Source organism: Octopus sinensis, unplaced genomic scaffold, assembly GCF_006345805.1.
Source record: "Octopus sinensis unplaced genomic scaffold, ASM634580v1 Contig13619, whole genome shotgun sequence".
Classification (NCBI taxonomy): domain Eukaryota; kingdom Metazoa; phylum Mollusca; class Cephalopoda; order Octopoda; family Octopodidae; genus Octopus; species Octopus sinensis.
In genome coordinates this window covers 147,158-172,320 of record NW_021833018.1, presented here as the reverse complement: position 1 = coordinate 172,320, position 25,163 = coordinate 147,158, and the positions used below count along the sequence as shown (strand labels likewise).

Below are 25,163 nucleotides of genomic sequence, written 5' to 3'. Positions count from 1 at the left end.
AAAATACTGCAATTCGAGGATAGAAAATTGGACAACGTTGATATATCGGCGGAAGGAATGACCTTTGACGGATTTTCCTACAAATCTACTTGCCACCCACCCTCCTTCACTAATAACTCGATATACACAGAAATCACTGCGGAATACCACCTTGTAGTTGCCATTCATGGACTTGGGGGTTTATTTCGATTACTCATTAAAGGGTCGTGTTGGGACTTGTCTCTTCTCAAGGCTTATGCCAGAATGTCGTGTGGTGAAGCCATTCCTTTACTTTTTTATTGTTGTACCGGAATACAAAATGTATTTACAGTGCTTATATTGTAGAATAAAAGTTTGTTTGGATTGGAGTATTCTGCTAATTTGTTACTGGACGAAATTATTAATTTTATTGACAGCAAGCAGCATTTTCCTGCTCGTATTTCATTTATTGCCCATTCGATGGGCAGTGTTGTTGCTCGTATTGTTGTTTCTCTTCCCCAATTTGCTCGGTTCACTCATTTACTGCACACATTCGTATCTCTTGCTGGTCCTCACCTTGGGCTGATCCCACATACTAGTTGGATTGTAAATGCTGGTTATAATTTTTTTATTTATAAGCTTTGCTATAAGTGCAATAGTTTTAATTATATTCATGATTAAAGCATTTATTCAAATTTAAAAAAGTTATTGTTAGGCTTAAATCTCATTCAACATTACAAAAAATCTCAGTCAATTTATGAACTACAGTTGAGAGATCATTCTGACCCTCGGAAGTGCCTTTTATACCGGTTGAGCATGCAGGAAAATCTTTCTATGTTTCGAACAGTCATATTTTTGTCCATTCCCCAGGACAAGTATGTTCCTTATCACTCTGCTCGTCTTGATCCTCTTCCCTCAAATCTCAAGTCGTCCCGACTCGGTTTTTGACTTTTTTCTGATTTATAGCTAAAGTGTACGAAGAAATGAGACTGAACATTCTTGAATCATTTTTGCTGACTGCCGGTCGATGTGTCTTTATAAGATACAGCGCTTCGAGTCAAGCATTTCTTTCTACAATTCCCGATTTTGGGTTTAAGGCACATATTGCATCCATCGACAATGAATTATTTATGGAAAAACTATTTTTTGTTTTTCTTGCACGTTTTTTCCGTTAGAAACAATTTATTTTTAGTCATGATACCCCTAGGCTTTCGACTATTCTATCACACATTTACTCTTGCTAGCATTGGACTTAGTTCTTACTCATTCGATTCTGTCATGGTATTTTAAAAGTGATGTGACATTACTTTAATAGTTACCTTACGTTTTTAGAACATTGTTTGATTAGGTTAATAAACTTTCTAGAATTTTCTGCCAATTTCTGCTTGTGATTTAACAAATTAAAAAATGCTGGTTGGCTTCTGGACGACGAATCTGTAAGGATCGGAATCTTCCTACGCCTCGGTCTAGTCGTATTGGGCAAGCACCAATGCCAACCCTGCGTGCAGAATGACGAGTTCAGCTAACACCCCCTCCCATGCCGTCGCGGAATTGGATGCTTGTCAAGACATGCAGAACTAATCATCCTTCGTAGTCTCCGTATCGCTGAATTCTACTCTAACTGCAACCTAGGAGAATTTTCCAGGGGAAGGCAGAAGGCCCGACGGAATGACAAGCTTTCCCTTTAAAGAGAAAAGTTTTTGGTTTAAGATATCACGTGCGTGAACTCCTTTTCCGCCCAAAACATGTTTGTTATATCAGTCAAAAGTCCTGGCGCCCCATCCGAACCGGTCGAAGGGATAAAGCGCGAAAAGTATGCTGATATTAAGAATGGCAGAGCGTTTGTCCCTCTAGCAGTGGAGACGTCTAGAATATAGGGAATTTCTACTCAGAACCTACTACAATACATCGGGTCACTTTTGTAAAGAGTATCTGCGCGAACGAGTCTCCTTAACTATAGTCGAAGTAATACCCTGCCAATCCGCCAACAAGCATTTTTTTCTAGTGAAACTAATAATAGAACGCTTAATTTATTTAAATAAAAAATTTCAATTGAATTTTTAAACTAATTTTTAATTGGTTAACACAAAGTGTAATAAATTTTCAATTAAATGTCTTGTCAAATGAATATCATTTTAGGTAATTATTTTGTTAATCACTTTTCAGGAATTTTGTTAATCTCTTATTTATGCAAAGTTTTTTTCATTTTGTAAATTTTAATTCATAGACAGAAAACATTCGGGTAATTTTGTCTATTCTAACTGAATCGTTAGAACACTAATCAAAATCGTAACAGAGATGTATTTTTATTAAATTATTTTAGCGATATTCATCCTGTGAGGATTGCATCAATAATAAAACTCTAGGATTAACATATGCGTTAGTATTCCCCATAATGAACATTATAGCATGGAAGATGCTAACACTTCCAATCCCCAATTAGATCCCAGGAATTTGTCAATAACATTTTGCATTCAGCAAAATGAGTGTCCACCAAACTACAATTCTACTAGCATAAGCGACGGTAATAGTCCGAGTTTCAGGGTGATATTTATTTCTATTAAATTATTCTAGCGATATAAATCTTGTGAGGATTGCATCAATAATAAAACTTTAGGATTGACAAATGCGTTTGTATTCTTTATTATAAACATTACAGGGAAAAGGATGCGAATATTTCCAATCCCAAATTAGATCCTAGGAATTTGTCAATAACATTTTGCATTCAGCAAAGAGAGTGTCCAGAAAATTACAAAACTAATAGCATAGGTGATGCAAATAGTCTGGTTTCTAAGGTGATATTCATTTTTATTACATCAGATTACGATCTTTCTTCTTGGACTATACAATTTGGCATTATTCATTTGAATAACTTAAAATCTAACCATAACTACTTAATCAAATTAATATTAATAACCACAAACTAATTATAATTTTTTTAATTTGATTGGAATTTTAGCAAATATTTTCAGGAGCAAAATCATATATCACGTTTTTCATATATCAATATATTCCATTTGTTGAAATTCAAGAAAAATGGAGATTTCAAAGCCACTCAATATACTAGTTGAGCACACACTATGTTGCGGTTAATGGAATTTTGTTGTCTATTGTTTTTCAGAATTCTGAAACTTTGGACATTAAGGATATTCAAAAAAGCTCCTAACGGTCTTTAACGTTCTTGCAGGATTATGATATCTAGAAGGAATAAAAAACTTTCTTTTCATTCCACATCACTCCAATTCTCCGTTGGATATCGACGATATAGAGGAAATTTACGACTAGCAACTTCTTTGATGCTTTCAGTGTTGTTTATTGCTAGATTTGGCGAGGTTTCCAAATCAGTTAGAGTCCATCGATCTAGAGCAGATAGACGAGAAACAGCATGATTAGATGACTTATATAATTCTAAATGCTTTGTCCCAGACGTATAATGATTTGATAGTTGACCTTATTTGGTTCTAAAAGCATTATTATCGAAAATTGGTGCTCATGATTTATAGTCTTAAAAGGTGGAAAGTTGAAGAAGTATAATAAATTCGGTGATCAAAATATCTTCGCACTCGTTTATATGGAGACTTCTGGTATGATAAGCACATAGAGAACGAGGGTGCATCAGAATGCAAAACGTTTAGATTTCGTGGATACGTTTGGGTAATTCATGATAACGAGCTAGGGCGTGGGGTCTATATATCAACGCTTAAATAAGAAGATTAGAAATGTTTTCACCATGCTTGGGTTATGTTAGTAAAGCCTTGAATTCTGTTGATCATGATTTCCTATTTCATGCATTAGATGGTTGGGATATCGCTCTGGATTGTAAACTATGTGAAGACCATAGTTAGCGACAATGAAGTTGTGACGCAATGAAGTTATAAAGTGTATTCATTTGTGCCAAATCCATGGAATTAAAAAAAACAAGAAAGTTGCAAAGAAGTTCGGTTCAGCCAATACCGTAAAACCTAATGTTTTAATCAGAGTTGATGCGTCGATTCTGTCTGAAACAAAGATCTAGTTCAACAAATCAGCCACTTTTATTCACAAGAAAATTAAAGAGGAAATTATCATATTTGAAGTAGGTATTATCTCAAAATATCGCCTAAAACAAATTAAAGTCAAGAGGTTTCGTAAATATGATTTCTTGAAAACGAGTTTTTGATTCTCTACTCAACGTCATGTTAACAATTGAGAACAATTCCATAAAAACAAGGAAATTTCGAGTGCCTACTATACTATACGAAAATTTGATGCACCATATTCTTCTCAATCTAATCCATGCGAAAACTGTTTTCCATTCTTAAAATTGAGTCTTTTTATTTATTCGCCAGTAATTTTCTGATAAACATGGTTCTCTTATCATTTTGTTCTACAAACTCACAATTGAAAAAAAATTCAAAATTTGAAAATATCGTTTTTCTCATCAGGTAGTGAATATGAAAGTTATTCATAAGAAGTTACCGACTTCATTAGTTCTCTTGTTTACTTATTGTTTAATGTTAGAGATATAAATCGATACTAACAAGAATAAATAATTTTTATCATATTTCCTTTTGAAAATTATATTAAAAGGAATTTCCCAATTAATTACAATTATTTAAATAAATCGCCGACATTCGAAAAACCTTTTAATATACCAAACATGCATTCCAATCATTAAAACCAAAATAAGTAAAATTGACATGGCGAAAGCGTAGATATACCGATTTGTTATTTGAGACACTGCAAATAGAAGAATACAGCGATGCATACCCTGATAGTGCCCAGTGACACGATTTACAAGAAATTCTTGTTCATCTGTTATCTGTCGAAGATTCGTCATAATTTGTTTAAGAAATGAAATCATTTTTGCTAAAAAATATTTTTTTATGTTACTTGAGTTTATAAAATTAGTTTCTATATTTTGTTGGTTAGGACCTTCGACTTGGAAAGTAAACATGATATATTTTGTTGAAATAGTGGAGAACTCATTGGTGAAACATATTTCATATAAACCGCTCGATTCAGGCGTAAATTCGACAATTTCTGAGGTTTTTCGCTGCTGAGAATAAATTTTACTCTTTTTCGGGCCAACTAACTGACAATTGACTATGAACAAAGGCATACAGTTACATCAATGTCCCGGAGTCCACCTTCAAGTACTTCGAATTTGAACTTTATTCTGGTTTCGGCTGATGAAACGACATTTTCGTGGAAACATCTTTTTGAGTTTGGTTGGACATGAACACCGTAATTTGAAATTGTGTAAAACAATGGTACCAACAAGAAAATGTATACCATCACGAATATATATATCAATAATTTTAATTATCAATGAATAATCAACTAATTATATATTAATAAGGAAAAGAGTTATTGATACTTCACCAGATTTGAAACTTCTGGCATATCTATCCTCCCTTTCGATGTGCAACAACCTGGCCTCTGAGATCCTACTCAAACCTTTCGGATCTTGCCTGGACGATGCTTTTTCGGATGGGCTTACTACCTGGGATCGTTCCTTTTTCTGAGAGGCCTGGAGATTTCTCCTCCCAACGTGCCTGGGACACTATCGCATGCCGAGCGCGTGTGTCTGAGCTCTCGGTAACCCTTGACCAACACCGCCTGGCATGCCTTCGTGCGGCATCCGCCCCTCACTCTGGCAGCTGGCTGAATTTTCTCCCTCTTTCCAGTATCGGGACGTGGCTAGACGATGTTGCCATTCGCATCGGAGTCGCTCACCGTCTCGGCCTGGATGTTTGCGCAAAACACCGCTGCAGATGCGGTGAGGCCGTTGACGAAAAGGGACTGCACCCACTTTCCTGCAAGAGGAGCGCAGGAAGGAAACACAGACACAAGACCCTTAATGAGATCGTGAAGGCCGGTCTCGAATCGACGGGCCATTCGTGCCTCCTCGAACCGGTCGGACTCGATCGGGGAGACGGCAAAAGGCCTGACAGGATGACAATATTCCCGTACTCGTTCGGGAATTGTCTCTCGCTAAGATGGAAAAGAGTTTCAGGCAAGATTAGGAAGAAATGAACATTAAATTAAAAAGTTAATTTAAGTTAATAATTTATTTATCTCCTGTAATCCGTCCCTGCTTGAGCGACCAAGCCACTTATATCCCGTTCGAGGTCTTCAATTTTTCTGCTATATCCGTCAAGTAAATAGTTAAGGAATAAATTTAATATATGATAATATAATTAAAGGATATTTCTTGCCAAGACTGAATTTGCCATTTTGTCGAAGGTTTCTTGGACTGAGTTCAATGCCTGACTCAACTAAATTTTAATTGTAAAATATTACTAATATTGGAAACTCGTCGATATTCTCCATGCGTGCTGCTAAGGATACAATCGTTTATTATTTTTATTAGCTCTTACAGATACAAAGTTATTTAATAGTAATTAAAAAATCAAACCGAATATTATTTTCTACAAGAAAAGTGTAACTTTGAGCTGGAGGTCTATAAAATTGATTAGTTTTCATTATCAATAAAGTCCGACCTCGCCTAAAGCCAGACCCAGTTTTGGGATACCCTCACTTTATGAGAAGTTATTTTGCTCCATGCCAGTAATAATTTGACCAAAATTTTTTACCCCAACGTGAAATTGCTAGAAAGTACAACACGAGTAAAAGTAGAGTAAATTATTTACTTATTTTAGGTACTTTTTCTCGGCTTAAAAGCGTCTCACATGTTTTAATGATCAGTCAAGATAAGTGCCTTTCGGACCAATCAATACAAAATGATTTGAACTTGTCTAATTTATCGGAGATAGACAAGCTTAGCTTTCCAAGATCTAAAGGATAATTCAATTCTAGTTTCGGAAAGATTGTTAAAAAAATATTGCATTAAAAATTGCCGAAAGACTCAATTGAATTCGTTTAAAGCAGCCTGCCAAACCAAATCGCATCGCGGGCCACTTGTCCAAATGAATCCTTTCCGCGGGCCGCATATACATGTACATACTAAGGATAGATATCAAAACAACACAGATAAGATTTATTTAGTAAAATAGCATTCAGTCCAATTATACGTATCAATGAGAAATCTGTTTTTCTTTATCTTCACTTAATTTTCAAATCAACTTCACAATTACTAGTTGCACATCTTAATTGGTTTCTAAGTTTTTATCTGTTAAAGAAGATCTATATCTACTTTACTAAACTTTAATTTCGAAAAGAATGATTCACATACGTAAGTAGATCCAAAGGAGCTTACAACTCTTTGTGCAAAAATCTTAAGTTGGGATATTTTTCTGCAGTCACATATTTGTTATAAGTCAATTTTGGATATAGTAGGATAAACAAGTCTTAGTCACTGTTGCACTGTAGGTCAATTATTCCGTCTGCAAAGTATTTGAAACAATAGAAACGTCAACATGAAATGGAGAAGAAAATGTTTCAAACATTTTCTCATATTTTTAGTTCGAGAATCGACTGTCAAATGCTGCAGCAAGATTTTTTATTTCATCAGCGTACTTGAAGAAATTTTTACAATGGCTGATTTTAAATTGATTTAGCGTTGAGAAATGTTGATCATTTCCATTTCTTATTTGACATTCAAACAATGACAATTTCATTCGAAATGCTTTGACTTGATGGCATGCATTAGTAATCAAATTATCCTGTCCTTGTAACTCCTTGTTTAATTGATTAATTTTTTCGGTTATATCTACCAAAAAGCACAGATCTAGCATCCATTCTTCATCATTTTATTCAGTTAATGTCGTTTTCTTATGCATCATAAAACTTTTGATTTCTTCTCTCAAGTCGAAAAAACGTTTTAAACATTTTCCGCGACTCAGCCATCTGACATTGGAAAAATACACAAGATCACCATAGTGAGAATATAACTCGTTCAATAATTCTTTAAACTGGCGATGTTGAAGTGCATGAGAACGAATGAAGTTTATAGTTTTTACAACCACACTCATAACATGGTTCATAGACAACACTTGCGCGCACAAATTGTGTTGATGTATCAAGCAGTGTATACAAATAAATCATTTTTTATGCTTCTTGACTCCATCTCATCCATTATTAGCTTAAACTCCTTTATTTCTTCCAATCATAGCCGGCGCCCCATCTGTTGTCAATCCAGCAAGGGTCTCTAATTCGCTCCATTGTCGGATAAACATTTCATAACAGAATTATCATTGCAACAGAGTAGCTTGCTTAACGTATCAGAAAGAAGTGTATCGATGAATTAATAGTCTTGCTGATTTCTCAATTCAGATTTAAGCGAATCCAGTTTCCTTCTTTTTCAATTCCTTACTAAATTTCGCGTATTCGGAATGCTTTGTTTCATAATGTCTTCTTACATGTACTCTTTCACCACCGATACTTTCTCCTTGCAAATTAACATGTTGGCTTGGAATTATGCATTATAAAAAAGTAATCTTCTTCCCAATGATTGCTGAATTGCCTGTTTTCTTCAAAAATTTTCCTTTTCTTCATATTGATAACAGCTACAAAAATAGATAAACTTTAAAATTTATTAAACTTATAAAATTTATCTTTATTTATTAAACTTAAGAAAAATTTATCTTGAATGTATTTATAGGTTAACTACATACAAAATTTCTCTCGCGGGCCGCACCAAACTCCATCGCGGGCCGCATGCGGCCCGCGGGCCTTGGGTTGGCCAGCCCTGGTTTAAAGCGTAAAATAGTTAGTTGGACCGTTCCAAAAAAGGCATGAACTATTATTCAAAACTCTTTGTGGAGAGGTCAAGTTTTCTGACAGGTCATTGTTGCCTTCATTATCTCAAAATTTATGGACTTACGAACATGTTTAATTGTGACGAAACGCCATTATATTTCAAACTTCTGCTATCGAAATCATTTGTTAGTTCCTGTGATACATGTCGTGAAATCAAAGAAGTGAAAGAAAAAGGAACTTCGTGAGAGCCAACGCAACGTCGATAATGTTGGCGGGGTCCATTTCGGATGAATGGTTAAGTTAACTTTTAATATCTGATGTTCATTTAATAACAAAATATATTGAACAAAAGAATTAATCATCGTCAGAAGAGACAAGACGCCTCTTGCGTTTCTTATGCCAGAACCCAGAGCTATCACTTCCCTCGTCGTCGGAATCCTCGACTAGTGGATATATAATACTCATCTAGAAACTAGGTCGGGAACTAATCTGCCGTCTCCGATGAGAAGATTCGTAATCGTCATTGGCAGACCCGTCGAACATTCCAAAATTCGCCCCCTTCGTAGAATAAAGACGATTTTTGGTCCGTCGTTGACTACTCTCGAGTTTGGCTGCATTTCGGTTCTTTTCCTCCTCTATCTGGCAAAACACAGAAGTATTCAAACCTTTGAGAGCTCCTCCCGACTACTCTCTGGATTCTCCTCAACCATCGATATGAATTTAATTTTCTGTCGCTTGGAAAACTGTGTGGCTGCGACAGACATGGCCATTTTCCGGTGTGTGACACTGTCTGTTGTGATTGGCCGAAACAAGAGCTTCCGCTCAATCACGGCCTGACCTTGAAGTCCAGTTCCTTGACGAAGAAATAAGTGACTGAACTCATTTTCAGTATTCACATTGGTCACGTCAAACACTTCTCCTCCCAAATGTAAAGTCATGCTTCCATCAGACCATTTGACAATACGTGTGTTCGATTCCTTCAAAATAGTTCCCGAATCTGGGTCCATTAACGGATTTCCATTCTGATCAACTTTATACCGCCACCGAATCATATTTTCAACCTAGAATAGCAATCTTATAATACAAATTCAAACTTTTAGTTTAAGACGAGAAGATCCATCAGTTGTGTTCTCTTCAAGTTCGTCTTCATATAAAGCTTGGTCAAATCGTCTATTCATATTCAGGTTTGATCAAAAACCTGCTTTCTAAACTGAGAATGTTTGGAAGTTTGGCAAAATATAGTTCTTTTCCGAGATTACAGTTGATTTGAGGAAATTCAACATTGATTCGGACACTATCACCTTTATCTATCTGCTGAATTTAGAGTATCTAGTGTAACCAGGCTTTCTTGAGAATTGTCTGAAGAAAAGTCTAGCTCACGTCGGTTTGGGACGTGGTCCTTTAAAGGTGAATCATCAACTAGTATTTTAGCAAAAAAACTACGTTCGTAGTCTGAAATTGATCTAAAAATATTTTTTCATAAGAAATCACCTCATAAAGTAATTCAAATTTCGTATTAATAATATATTAATCTAAAGTTAAATTATAAAATATTTATTATCTATTAGATTTTTTTATATTTTATTTTTAATTCCAAATATTTTGGTCAAAGTATCTTGGGGCAACACTTTCATCTAGTCAAAAGACGACATCTTTTTTATTCTCTTTTTGTAATAATAGACGATTCGAAACAAAACACAAACTTGTAGAAATTATAGTTTCTCTCCGTTTTTTGTCATTCTTTTACAAAGTTAATTGTTAATTAAAATAATAACTCTTCTGCCTCCTCTTCTGGGCAAGTCCCATGAACCAACTACTCTTAAAGATAATCGTATTCGTTTACGCAAACGTGTCAATTCCTGCCTTATGGCGCATGATGTCGGCTCTGCGGTCCGTATTCTTTCGTCTTCCGATTCCGTCCGTTCGATAACCCCGGATGTCCTCAAAATTCTCAGCGCCAAGCACCCGGCTGGCGATGTCCCTGCCTTTTGTGCCCGGACCCCTGAGGAGGTCTCGATCGCCTCTTCATCTGTCCAACAACTTTGGTTTGCTTTGAAATCTTTCAGGGGGAACAGTAGTGGTGGTGTTGACGGTCTCCGTCCCATTCACTTAATGGACCTCATCTCCAATACTGCTGAGGCTGGAAACCGTCTTTCTCAATCCATTGCCAAGCTTTGTAACCTATTTCTCCGTGGGGACATATCCGAGCATGCCAGACTGCTCTTCTTCTCTGCGAACCTGTCTGCTTTGGGAAGAAAGACGGCGGCATCAGACCTATTGCCGTCGGGAACGTTTTTCGTCGCTTGTTTGCAAAGGTCGGATGCAAGCTTGTAATTCCTTCTATTAGCGACGAACTCCAGCCCATTCAGTTGGGTGGGGGGTTCCTGGTGGGTGCGAGGCCTCGGTCCACGCTGCCCGGTGTTTCATTGAATCGGCTCGTCTCTCAGAGCGGCCCCAGTTATTATTAAAATTGGATGTGAAGAACGCTTTCAATTCGCTCAATAGAAAGCATCTTCTTGAGGTTTGCAAGGCCAGAATTCCTTCTCTGCTGCCCTTCATTTTTCTTTCTTATGGTAACCCGAGCCTCTTGGTTGCTGGCGATTCTTTCATTTCGTCTTCCTGTGGCGTACAGCAAGGCGATCCTTTGGGTCCTTTATTATTTGCCCTCTCGGTGGACTTTGTCGCCCGCAGGATTGCGTCCCCTTTAATATTTGGTATTTGGACGACTGTACTATTGGTGGTCCGCCCGACATTTTGCTAAACGACTTGCAATCTCTACTCCGGCGTTGTCATCTATTGGTCTTGAAATCAATTCTCTAAAATCTGAAATCGTTAATCTTAACGTCGAAGACCTCACCTTCGAAGACCTTTTTGCCCAGTTTCGTGGCCTCTTGCCCGATCTGAGGCAGACCTCTTATTCTGAACTTGAAATCCTGGGTGCCCCGATCCACCACCAATCGGTCTCTCGTATTCTCGATTCCAAGAGAAATGCTCTTGCTTCTCTTTGTGATAAACTTGTGGACATCGATCCCCATCCCGCTTTTTTTATCCTCAAAAACTTTCTTTTGATTCCGAGGATCAATTATGTCCTAAGGAGTTCCTGTTGCTTTTCTGTTCCCTCTGCTTTGGAGTCTTTTGACGCTCTGGTGCGTTCTTCAGCCGAGATTATTTTTAACGTCAAGTTCGATGATGTCGGTTGGCGTCAGGCCAAACTTCCTGTTCCTTTGGTGGGCTTGGCTCCGCTCGGCTCTCGACATTTCTCTTCCCGCTTTCCTTTCATCGTCTTCAGGATTGTATCTTCTTGTCCATAAGATTCTTGAAAAATCGCCCGGATCTCGTTTGGACTCTGATATTAATTCTGCACTTTTGCTTTGGAAGGAAAAAGGGCTTGAGTTCCCTTCTGATAGGTCCCTCCAACGTGAATGGGATAAAATTCTTAGTAAGCATCATGCGGACTCGTTGGAGGCTCTCCTGAACCAGCACAGACTGGCTTGTTACCGTGCCAGCCGCCAACCGCATTCTGGCTCTTGGCTTAACTGCCTTCCTTCGACCCATTTGGACACCTGTCTTGACTCCGACGCCCTCCGTTTTGGCATTTGCCTCCGCCTCGGACTTCCGATCTGTAGTCCCCACCCCTGCCGGTGCGGATCTAGAATTGTATTCTGAGTTAATCTACAATATATATTGTTAAAATTATTTCATTTTTACAATTATTTCTTAATATCTCATTATTCAGACTAGAAATTACAGTATAATTTTTTATAAAATAACGTAATGATCAAAACTCCATCAACTAATTAAAATATTTCTGGTTTAACAGCCACAGACAAGTTTTTCACAGTCCTCTTAAATTCAGTTGTTTTGTTCATCCTTTGTAATTATATAACTTTGTCGTATCTTCTTTGATTTACATTCATTATAAGCAAATTGAAAAAAATTTTTAAACCATATTTGTATCATACAAGGATGCTTCCAATGCTTTCTTTCAACTAATTGCTAAGAAACTTTTTTTGATTTTAAGTTTCTCATAGTCCTCTTCCCACTATTTATCTAATTTCAGTTGTTTTGTTTATCCTTTGTAATTATACAATCTTCTCTTCTCTTCGTTGTTTTGCATTCATTATTTGCAAAGTAAAAAATTTTTTTAAACCATATTTGTAAAATAGTTTTTTATTGTTTGGTCTGTGACTATGTTCCATTTTAAATAAGTAAAAAAGTCCGTCTTTCAAATTCAACTTCTTATAAGATTCTAATAACTTTCAAGATAACTTTCTTGAGGTAAGATTTTGTCCTCAAGATAAAAGAAAAAATAGAGCTTCATCAACGGAATTTTATTATTCTCATGTAAAAAATTATACGAAGTTTTTACTAATAAACAATCTAGTGCACTTTCACATATTAGCTCTAGCGTGTTAGAACAAATTTTATTTAAAAACAGTTTAACAAAAAAATAGTACGAGAAAGAGAATATTTATCAAATTTCCTTAAAAAATGTATTTTTATGGATAAGAGGTGTGGCAACCAGCAGATGTTTTACTGTATTATGCAAGAGTAGATAGTACCATTTATCAAATACCAAAATTTCATTGATTGATAACCTGATAGACGTTTATTTACCAAAAGTCAGTTTTTGGGGATTCATTTTAAGAGGCGTTTGAAATTAAAAAAATCGATTTCCCCATTATCAGTTGCCTTGGGTGCTAACTACGTTGGTAAAGAGAATGATTCACTGTGAATCAACATAAACTAAGTATTTTTTCCGTAATATTAATTATTTTTAATTTTATTAGCATTCCCGATGATAGTGATGATGTTTTACAGACAAAAAAATGTTACTTCAAACGACATTGCAGTAGTTTACATATAAGAGTATTTCGAAAATGTTTTTTTTAACATTAAAATTATGACTCGGTTAATTGCCCGAGCCCATCATAGGCTTTGACCTATGTTATAAAATATTCTAGCTTTTTAATAACTTTAATCAAAATTGTCCACAATTTTGAAATTTAATTAATTAACTAATTAACTTTCCTTTTCCATATTAGTTTGCTCCGCCAAGTTTACTCTCGGAATCCTCTTCCCGCTATCTGTTCCCACTTCGGAGTTGTTTCCTTCATCGGCGGAAACTACAGAATCTCGCCGTCTCTTCACCGATTTCCGTCCTTCGTCAAATGAGTTACCTGAGGTAGACATATTTTCGAAGCCAAATTTGTGTTCTACTATCATGCTTTCCATTGTTTTTTTCAAACCAACAGTCTGGATGTATGCTTGCACACTTTCTTTGATTTTAAGAAGGTCCATATATTTTCTGAAGAATGTAGAGACTATCCCATCCCACGTGAGGACAATCGGTACAATCTTTACCTTAGCCTTGTGAATTAATTGTAATTCACTGGCTAGAATGTCGTATTTATGCATTTTTTCCACTTCCACCGATTTCAAATTATCTATCGAGGTAACACCCACTTCAATGATCCATATCAAATTTTCCTTCTTGTCATACAGGAATATATCAGGCTTGTTATATTGTATTTTTAGTTCAGTTGGAATTGTAGTATCGACCCGAATTTCCGCAGAGCTATTCGACATTATACACTGCACGGAGTGGTTTTTCAGTCTCTTGGACTTCTTCATTCCAAATCTCCGACACAAGTGCATGTGAACACCTCACAATCTCGTTATGCCTTCTGGTATAATCTGAATTTAGCATTCTACTGCATCGCGTCGCAAGATGGTCCACGGTTTTAGGCGAGGATTTACAATGTGGGCATTTTTCATCAGAGTTTCTGAAAAAGACGTTTCTGTCTTGAAGAAAAGAGAACATTGCCTCAGATTTAGGAGATATATTCCCTTTCTTTAGCCATGTTGAAGATGTTGGGATATCAAAAGTATTATTCTCAAGCGACTCAAATAGCTTCGAATGCAACCTTTTCTTTTTAATACTAAGCAACAGTGACTCTATCTGCAAGTCACGTAGTGATTTAGCAATCTCATCGAGTGTGGTTGTTCCATATTTACAATGCAGGAATTCTGTGATTGTGGCCATATGGGTTTTCCTTTTCTGTTCGGCCCACAAAATTGCTGCTTTTCTCAAGGAGATTAACTTTCGCCTTTCCAAATTGGTTTTGAAGTCCAACAGCATTTTTTCCGCCTTAAAGGCAACTGATACAAGTCCCCTTCCAAGTGTATCTCTTGGCAGATACAGTCTTTCTTTACAGGCTGGCTTCATGTGAATTTTCAAATCAGCCAACAGCTTTCTGACAAACTTGTCCATTTCTTCGAAACAAGATGGTTCCAGATCGAGTAGACCGATATAATAGTTAATCAGCGATAGAGCATGCTCATTAATTGCTCTAAATAGATTGACTGCATTTAGTTTAGTTTCCGATAGTCTTCCAATACGCTTTTGCATTTCTTCTTTAATATTTTTGAGTACATCCTCTTTAAGAACATTACTGCATCTGTCTTCTAGCACCCCCAGATAGCGATAGCTATCTAGTCCAGGGGTCACCAAACTTTTTGCACTCGCGGGCCGGATTGACCCCAACACAATGAACGCGGGCCGGAGCACGTGCATAGGATTATAATTTTACTAGAAATTCATAAGTGTGTTTTTTACAATAAAAACTAATTTAAACAAAAATAAAGTAAACAAAAATTTTAATGAGAGCTATGGAACTGTGATCTTTTTTTGATAAGTTCATCAATATTTGGTTTTAAATTGCTGCATCCTATCATGAGAATTGATTTTAAGTGTCCGTCAGTCAATCTTGCACGATGGGCAGACTTAACATATTTCATCCTCGAAAACGTTTGCTCACATTGGTAAGTTGTGCCAAATATAGAAATCATCTTTATCGCAAAATTCTTTAGTCTCGGAAACTCATCATCCTTGAGATATTCGTAGAACTCAGCGAGTTTGGTCCGTCTGTGACAATCTTTGAGCTGTTCATTTGATTGTAGTCCATCCATTAATGTAGCTTCATTCCTCAACAAATAACAATTTGTCGCTGATTTCTCAAAATTCTTCTCCAAACCAGCCAGTTTAAAGTAAATGTTCACATCCTCCATCATGCGTGCCAGTGTCTCTTCCTTCTGAGCAAAAAGCTTCAAATCATCGATGAATAGAAAATGATTGGTAGAAAAGGTTAAGGACTTGTCTTCACCAGTATTGATTGACATACTCGGATATTTTAAAGATAAAATCCTGCTTAATGGATCCAAGACCAATACAAATAACTGTGGTGACAGTGAGTCACCTTGGAGTATACCACGATCAATATTAACTGTTCCAAGCAGCTCTTTTCCTAATCTTAACGACACTCTCCAGTTAGGAATTATTGACATCATAAATTTCGTTATCCATTTAGGTAGTCCTGAGTTTTCCAAAACTTCAAAAAGAAATTCGTGACTCACTGAGTCAAAAGCTTTCTTTACGTCGATCCATGCACATAATAATTTGTTTCCATAAACTTCATTAACGCGTCTATTTAGAAGCGCTAATTCCTTTGCTCCTTGGCAATGGCGTTTAGATCCCAACTGGAACTCCGTTATCAGATCGTAAGTATCAGCATATACAGCGATTTTTTCGTTCACACATTTTGTGACCAATTTATATAAGCACGGCATGCATGTAATTGGTCTAAGGTCCTTCGGATCAACAGAGTTTGCTTTCTTTGGGATTAAAAATGTAATTCCAGTGTAAAACCATCCTTGTGGTTGACTGACACCATTAATAATATTTCTGATCTCTTGGAAAAGAAATTTGTGAAGAGAGTCCAGCTTTTTGATAAAGAAATTGTACACAGCATCACATCCCGGAGCCTTCCAATTAGGAAGGTACTCAATTAAGTTTGATATAAACTCGTCGCTAACGTCAGGTGCATTATCTTCCACTCCAGTTACTCTTTTGTTCACTCCAAGGCCCAAATCAGTTTTATCCTTTTCTTCCAAACATCACCCCAAAACTTGAGACACTCAGACGAGTCAAAACCAGCAATTTGTTTGTTATCAGAATTGGGATTCAGCTTTCTGTAGAACGATCTTCTGTTCAACTCGAAGTTTCTATTATCTATTCCATATTGCCTTCTTGAATCTGAAACTGATAACTTTTTGTTTATTTTGATTTGATCATTTATTGTAGACGATATTCTCTCAAACTCCCCCCTTTTAGACTTCTTATAATTGTAGGAGCAGAGAATGTCTACTGCTTTCTTCCGTTCCTCATCTTTAGTGGTGGACATAAAATGCTTTGATATTAACCGATCATTCTCCATCAAAGATTCAATTTTATTTTGGATTTTTTGTTTCCAATTCGACTTGAATGTCAATTTACTTGATATCTGTTGATATACACATTGTGCTGAGTATATCAAAGACGAAATATCCTCAATACTTGCAGGAATGTTATTCGACGTGTATTCAATTAGGGCTTTATTAATCATTTCAATCACTTCATGATTTACATGCTGAGATTGAATCTTTCTTGTTTGCTTCCTTTCTTCGATTGGTATTGATTTATTTTGATCAATTTGAATTAATATTCTTCAAAAATTTTGTTGTACAGTGTCAAATCAGGTAATTTTCTATTCATATTATGTCCAGTTTTGGTGATTTCATTATTTCCGCGGAAAGTAGTAGCAAGTTTTTTCAATTCGAATATCGATTTTTTCTTACCAAATTTAAATTAAAATAGCTGGCCATAAGTGGCCACCCCCCCCTAGGTACTCGCTTGAGACGATCTTTGACATAGTTCAAAAGAGATGACATCCACTCTCCTGGGTTGGACGAATCAATAGACTCACAAATAGCTTTTAAGGATAACAAAGTTGACGAGAGCTGCTGAGTTTCATTGTATTTGACAGGGGCATTAAGACAGCCATGAACAGACAAATCCACATTTTCTTGAGCGTCATTTACTTGGTATTCTGTGGATGCGTCCATGGAAATGACTTTTCCAGACTGAGAAAAACCAACCATCCTTACACCACTAAACAAAATATATTACTTTAATCAATAATAACTTTAATTATATGAAAGCGAAAAACGATTAAAATGCAGACATCGATCAGACAATTAAACTTAGAATCTTAATTATGAGATTATGCTTATCAGCCTATTCGATATTTTAATTATTTACGATTTTCATAAAAATTCGTCTTGAGAATACTATTATATCATTTTTAAAGCTTAAATCATATTTCATACTTTTACGGGATCAAATATATAGCGTCTCGTTTTCGTATTTTTAAAAGAGTATTTAAAAAACGATAAAAATTCTTTAAAAATTTATATACAGTCAACCCTCTCTATAGTTAACAAAATGTTTACGTCAAAACACCATGTTCACTATTGTCTATAGCGAACAAACAAATAGAACAAGAACTCAAAATAACAATGAACAATATTAAATTATAATTACAAAGATTATTTAGAAATCTTAATCATGCAATCGGTGATTTTTGAGAATGATTAGTTTGATAATTTCTTAATTTTTTTTATTTTGTATACTTTTCCTCTTTGTTCATAATCATTCTCAATAAACCATAATTCAAGCGCCTTTGCATATTCACTAGCTTCATATAGTGTCAGAACATAAATTATTTCATCTTCTTCTTCAACTTGGTTTTGCTGTGTTAATTTTCTCGCAAAGTTCTGTATAAAGTTTTCGTCGTCAATTTGATCATTTTCATGAATCAAAAAATTTTCATCATCTATTTCTTCTATTTCTGTCAGGTTCTGTATTAACGCATTTTCAAATGCTTTCTTGAAACAATTTGTAATTGTTAATTCCGACACTTCTAACCAAGCTTGATTTATGAATATCAAGCAATTCAATAGAGTGAATTTCTTCAACTTTTCCGTAACTTTTTCGTGATCTACATTGTCATCATTAGTATAAAATTCAATCAAGTGTGCACATCGGAGTTGTCTATACCTGTCTTTGAATGATTTTATTATGTCACGAGCCTAGGATGTTACCGAGCCTAGGTCGTTACACTTATGGACTTAGAAAAAAATTCAAAAAAATATTTGAATTCAATTTCAATGACAAATACTTAAAATGGAATTGGATGCCAATATTTTCGATGATAAAATTTAAAATTAATGCCAACTAGTCTGTGCTTTAAAATCGATTTCCTAACTAAAAATAATATTTTAATTTATGAATTGCTATTTTGTTCAAATAAGAAAAATTCAAAATGCTTCAAATAAAAAAAATACGCAGAAAATGTTATTTTATTCGAAAATTTTGTCTATTTGAATGTTCGGCTATAAATGTTTCTCTGCTAATTAGGATTTAAATTTTTTTATTAACAAAACAATCAAGACAAATTATGTTATTTAAATTTTTTAATTCTTTTCATAAGCGTCTTCTTAGTAGTTCCATCGTCCATTTCAACTCTGACCATATTATGCGGGAGGATTTCACTTATTGTACAAACTTCTCCGTATGGACTTTCGAATTTCTTGAGTGCAAGTGAAGGATTGGTACCATAGTCCTTTTGAATCCTTATCTACAATTTAGAATAATTTGAGTTTACCTTATCTCCAATTTTAAATGAATGTTTGACTGATGAACACCCATGAACACGCAATCGATACCCATCCATATCTCTTACAAAAGAACGCGACATAAGTAACACAGAAAAACACGCCTTTATATATATATTACAATTACAGATGTATGGTTATCCGGATATTTTTGTTTCAATATTTAATAGATTAATTTTAAATATTAAGAATAATTTTATTAGGATTAGGGATAAATTAATTTTTAATCTTTATAGAAAAATAAGCGAAATGTCACGACCTAGGCTCGGTAACAACCTAGGCTCGTGACATACCTTGATCAAGGGGTTGTAACTTCGATGTTGTATTTGGAGGGAAAAAAAGAGTTCGATGTTACTGAACTCTAAATCACGTGAGTGTACAGTCGCATTATCAAGTAGAATTAGAATTTTTCTTTTTTGCAAAATTATTTTTTTGTTCAATTCTATGAGCCATTCTGAGAAATAACCATATGTCTTCCATGCTTTTTTATTTGATTTGTATTCCACTTGTAAATTATTAATTAAATTTCTTCTTCCTTTAAAGCAGCGTGGATTTTTGGCTTTTCCAATAACAAATGGGTCAAGTTTTTCTCCCATCATACTAACGCAAAACATAACAGTTACTCTTTCTTTTATCGGTTTATTAGACAGATTTTTGTCCGAGTCAACAGCTAATGTTCTGTTCGACAAAAGTTTAAAAAACAATCCAGTTTCGTCCAAATTAAAAATATTTTTTGAACAATATTGTTCTAATTTTCTATTGAGGCTTTCTGTAAAATTTTCAATCACAGAGGTTTCAACAAATTGATTTTCCCCACATAAAGCACGGGAAGCAATGCAATATCGATTTTTAAATTTCTCAAGCCATCCATTTGATGCTTGAAATCCTTGAATATTACAAACTTTCGCCATTTTTAGAGACATGGACTTCAAAAGATATTCATTGATTGTAAATCCAAATGATCGTTTTTTAACGAACCATTCAAATAGATCTCTGTCGAATGGTTGAGACTTGGGCAAGTAAATTTTCTTCTTTTTTTGGTCATCTTGAACATTAAGTATTCCTTCAGAATTTTTCAAAATTTTGTTTATGCAGCCCGGAGAAACATTGAAATAAAGGGATAAATCGCGCTGTGTGTAATGTCTATTTTTATGATAAAATTCGATTATTTCCTTCTTTTGAAAAAATGACAGGCGTTTTCAATTTTCCACCATGCTAACAACTGTAGAACGTGTAGTATATTCATTTTAAAGAATTTTAAATATATATGTAAAAATATTAAATTTAATATTTTTATGTTCACACAAATTTGACGTTCACTATTCTTTAATAGTGAACACAAAAATATTTAAATAAATGATATTATACATTTTTAAACGTGGTATTCATTTTATAATAAATATATTAATGAGAATTACTAATATTTGTTATTGTAGATTGCATTAATATGGCCTGTTCACTATAGAGAGGGTTCACTATAGAGAGGGTTGACTGTATATGATTTTATCTGTCCTGTTTATCAGACTGGTTTGGATAAACCAAAAAGCTCCAAATACGAGCTTAAATATATGAAAATCTATTAATTAGTTGCAGAAACCAGTGTGTGTAACTTCAGGAATTTAAAATCATGATCTTTTCCTAAAAATGTATTTTTATAGAATCAGTAGAATTTAGAATAAAATTAATTGATAAATGATATTTGAAAACCTATTTCTATTATACTGATTATAGTATCAAATAAAATATTGACCAAAAAATAAAACAAATTAAAATAAAGTTAGATTCCAAAAGATTTCAATTGAGTTGGGAGAACGGAGGGCCCTCGACTCGGCGGGATTTCCTTAGGTTCTCGAACCACCGGGTCTTGACCGCGGTGACGGGAAACGTCCTGACGGGATGACCCTTTTCCCTTTTGAGGGCGGAAAAGGCCTCGTAAGGGACGCAACCTATCTGGATGAGATACTACAAAATCTAATAACTAAATAGGAAAGAAGATACTACAAAATCAAAAAAAGAAAACTCAAAAAATAAAAAATCTGTCGCCACCTAGATGATGCAACGGAACGATGTTAGTTATCAAAAACTTGATGACTAACGTAATAGAAGCGACGATGTTAACAGGTAAGTAAGTATAAAGGTGAGGGTGTTTATATTCCACGAATTTTGAAAATTTTTAGTGTTTGTGAATAAAAACTATCTGAATATATTGAAGCATATTGCCTAATTAATAACAATCAACTTGGAACACAAAGAATGTGTCAGGGAGCAAGGAACAGGCAATCGTCAATCAGTGTATCAACCAGCAAATGTAAATAAGTCTATGTAGATTGATGTGAGGAAAACATTTGACTCGGTCGATTACGAATTCTTAATCCAGATTCTGCAAAAATTTGGCTTCCAGTGTTGGATGGAAGTGTTTATTCAGAAACTTACCACAAAATTGACAATCGGTATAAATTTGAAAAACAGAACATTGGTATAGGTTAAAATCAATATATAGGTATACCGCAGAGATTCTCTCACCTGTGTTGTTAAAGGACATCTTGAGCTGAATGCTCAACGGAAAATTCCCGAAAGTAATGATGGGAAACTCAGAGTGGGAGGGGACCCGCATATGACAGTAATCACCTCCTATTTATGGACGATATAAAGCTATTTTCGCATTACAATGACGTAATGGAAATGATGGTAAAAGAAGTTGCAACCCACAAAGAAAAACTTTATCTTTAAGAAATGAATTTGGAGAGGTCTGGAATCATTTGGAATCAGTAACAAAGCGAAAAGAATGCTCTTCCACTTTATTGTGATTAGGATCATGAAGCAAATTACTGCTTAAAAAAGAAGGAATTCTAGTGGTTCATTAATTTAAAGATGAAGACAATTCTTTCAGAACTGAAGCAAGTCTCTGCCTACTGCAGGATCGCAACTTGCTTTCAATAACGAAGAAAATAAATGAAACCACTGCAACTCATCCAAATAGATCGTTGATCACTTTGCCACAAGAAGTGGGAGAATGCTTAACTCTTTTTATCTCAGACTCCATAACGAAGTAATCAAACACCTGCATCTACGTCGCCAATATCAGGTAAAAAAGTTGAAAAAATTAAAAAATCTATTTAGCCCAATCAGTTACCATCAACGAATTTGTAGAAATCCGGGTTAAGACAAAACTTTCGACGGATACTGCTATCTCGAATAACAAACTCGAAATTTTTATTCACGACAAATCGTGCAACACAATTACACTTATCAAAGAACAATCTGGAGGGGGTTGGAGTAGAGGATAGAGTGAAGTCATATATCCAGACACTGGTGTTGCGGAAGATCTTAGAGAGCATGCAAGCTGTGACGAGGCACAGGTCATAAATGTCCGTTCAGGGGCAGCTTCTGAATATAGACTGCGTATCGACATGGATCTGCCCATGCGTGGAGTGAACGTAGGTCCTAAGAGGAGAAGGTTGATGTAACAAAATACATTAAATCACGAAAACACAAACTAAAAATAACTTATTTTGATTTAATAATTATGACTCATAGCTAAATATTTTATTTAGCTTGATTTAATGTCAAAAAAATCAATTCAAATTACTCTCCGTAAGTTATCCCTCTTAGAATAGTATCAAAACTCATCTTTTTAATTCCTTCTCGGCAAATTTGAACAACTTGTGATTTATATACACCCACTACATTATTTCCAATTTTATCCGATTACCTCTAAGATTGGAACACTGAAATATTGATTCGTTCAATTTTTTTAATGATTCCATTAAAGCAGTTCGATTCTCATATTTTATTTTTTGCATTCTAAAGACTTGCTCATTGCTAATTCGCAGTTCTTGTAAAGTATTTCGCATCAGTTCCCTGTAATAAGTTTTATCATTTATTATGACAAACATGTTGTCAATACTTCTGTAATGGTCGACCAGCAATGTTAAACCCTTGACAATGCTGCTTATTTCAGACAATTCAGTTCCAAGATTTCGATTAGTTTGTGTACTGCCGACAATCTAAAAAGATTCTCATAAAGGCATTACTGTTTCAAAATTCAAACGAATTGCATCGACTTCTTTAGGGAAGTGGCATGTTGATTTTAATTCAGAAATCTTTAGGAATTTTGTCAGCGATTGAACCACTGTTGCCGCCAATCCGATATTATCAGTTTTTAAAACAATCTGCAGTTTTAAAGTTTTAAACTACTCGAGTACCTCCCCTTGTTCACTAGCCTTAATCGTTAATAAATTTTTGTGTCTTAATGAGTAGAAACAAAAAAACACGGATTCTCTATTCAGGGATGAATATTCGAAATTTTCATCAATCCAAAGCATAATCCTGTTTATTCGTTCTTTAATTTTGAATTTTACTGTTCCTTCAGGTTCAGGAGGAATGGTCGTCAGTACTTCGTACATAATGAACTTTCTAAGGTTCAATTCGATATTTTTAAGTGCGTATATGTCACTTGAAGATAAAAAGCTTGATCTAACCTGTTCTGGGCTCCGATAAAAATGTCCAGCATTAGTTTGCTCTCCACATCTTTTTCTGTCACGAAATTAAAATAAACTTCATTTGAGACATTTTCTTCTTTCAATAAACTAAGAACAATAAAAAACGTAAAAACGCAACTATCGCCGAGTCTTGCTGAAAAACCCCGATTGCACAACCAATCATTCCCCAAACAAAAGCATCTTTAAAATGACAACAGTTTATTTAACTTGAACTAGTCCTCACTCTAATACTCATACTTTCCTATAATTAAAGTTTTAATAATTTACTTCGATCTCCGGTGATCTGAGAATCTCGCATTTTACGGTAAAGTCAGTCTATTATAAATATTGAGTACCAAATCACCAGTAGACCTGAATTTGGCCTCTTGGAAACATCGTCTTTGATACGAGTCACTGCTATCTTCAAGTTCTGTAATAACCAAAAGCAGTTTGAACCTGTTTTTTTGCATTTAAAACTTCTAGTCGCTTTCGTTCCTGCTGCCTCTGGTATTCAATAATGTTCGATGTTTCATTTATATTGGCTTCCCAACTTTCAATGTCTCGAATGCTGTCCTTTGCTAACTCGATCAAATCTGATTGAAATATGTTTGGGTGTTTTTTTAAAATTTTCCAAATTTTCAATGCTGTCTGCCCAACAAGGCGAAAATATATTTTTAGTTCGTCTATTGGGATGTGCATGTCATAAAGATTAAAAGCAGTTTGTAATTTGTTCAGAGCCTTGCCAGTAGGACCTTTCAGTTTCGAAAGCTGTTCCATATCACCACGACTATCGTTTAATATTAGAGATCTTGAGACTTTTTCAAGTTTAAAGAGGCAATTTTTAATTAAAAAGTAGCCTCCAAAAAAATCAATTTCAGCATGAATGTTCAACTCTGTTTGTAAATTCGTAAGTGCAACATTCAACATGGTTTTTAATTCAAATGATATTTTTTGGTTATTCTCAACCGATTCAAGGATAAATTGGGCAAAGTTGAATATATTTGTGTTTAAGGTCTCATACTCTTTGCTAACGTTAAAATTCACGTTAGATCTTCTGACTAGAAATAAACAATTCAAAATGAAATTAATTTCTTGGTATGCACTAACAAAAACCATTTCGTTAGTTGGGGACATCTCAATCATCGTGATAATATTTTTGCTGTTTTCCCGAATTTGTTTGAAACAAGACGTAAAATAATAAATAAAGTTTGAAACATATTTTTCGTTGAACTGAGTGGCCTCCAAAATAAATTTTTTAATATTTTTGGTTTTTCTGAACTTGTAAAAACTATTCAATGTTTCTCTCAACCTATATTCGATCTCAATTAGATAACTAGGCATCTTGATTGATTTAGTTGCTGAGGAAAAGTTGAAAATATTCATGACTTCAGAAAACAAGGCCGTCCTCAACGACTCACAGACTTCTGAAATTTTATCGAGATTCATGTTGATGCAAGTTGTCTGTTTATTGATATCTTGCAATAAAGTCAGTTTTTTTTGAAAATTATTTATCGTTTCACTTTCTGC

At 34.9% G+C, this 25,163-nt stretch overlaps 2 protein-coding genes across 2 annotated transcripts; both read right to left on the bottom strand.

The window, feature by feature from the left end:
• Positions 1 to 13,623: 13,623 nt before the first annotated feature.
• Positions 13,624 to 14,019, bottom strand: LOC115229714. The gene has a single exon (XM_029800024.1). It carries the CDS (start codon positions 14,017 to 14,019, stop codon positions 13,624 to 13,626), a length of 396 nt encoding a protein of 131 aa, XP_029655884.1.
• Positions 14,020 to 14,179: 160 nt separating this feature from the next.
• Positions 14,180 to 15,178, bottom strand: LOC115229713. The gene has a single exon (XM_029800023.1). The coding sequence runs from the start codon at positions 15,176 to 15,178 to the stop codon at positions 14,180 to 14,182; it is 999 nt and encodes a 332-aa protein (XP_029655883.1).
• Between the last annotated feature and the right edge of the window lie 9,985 nt (positions 15,179 to 25,163).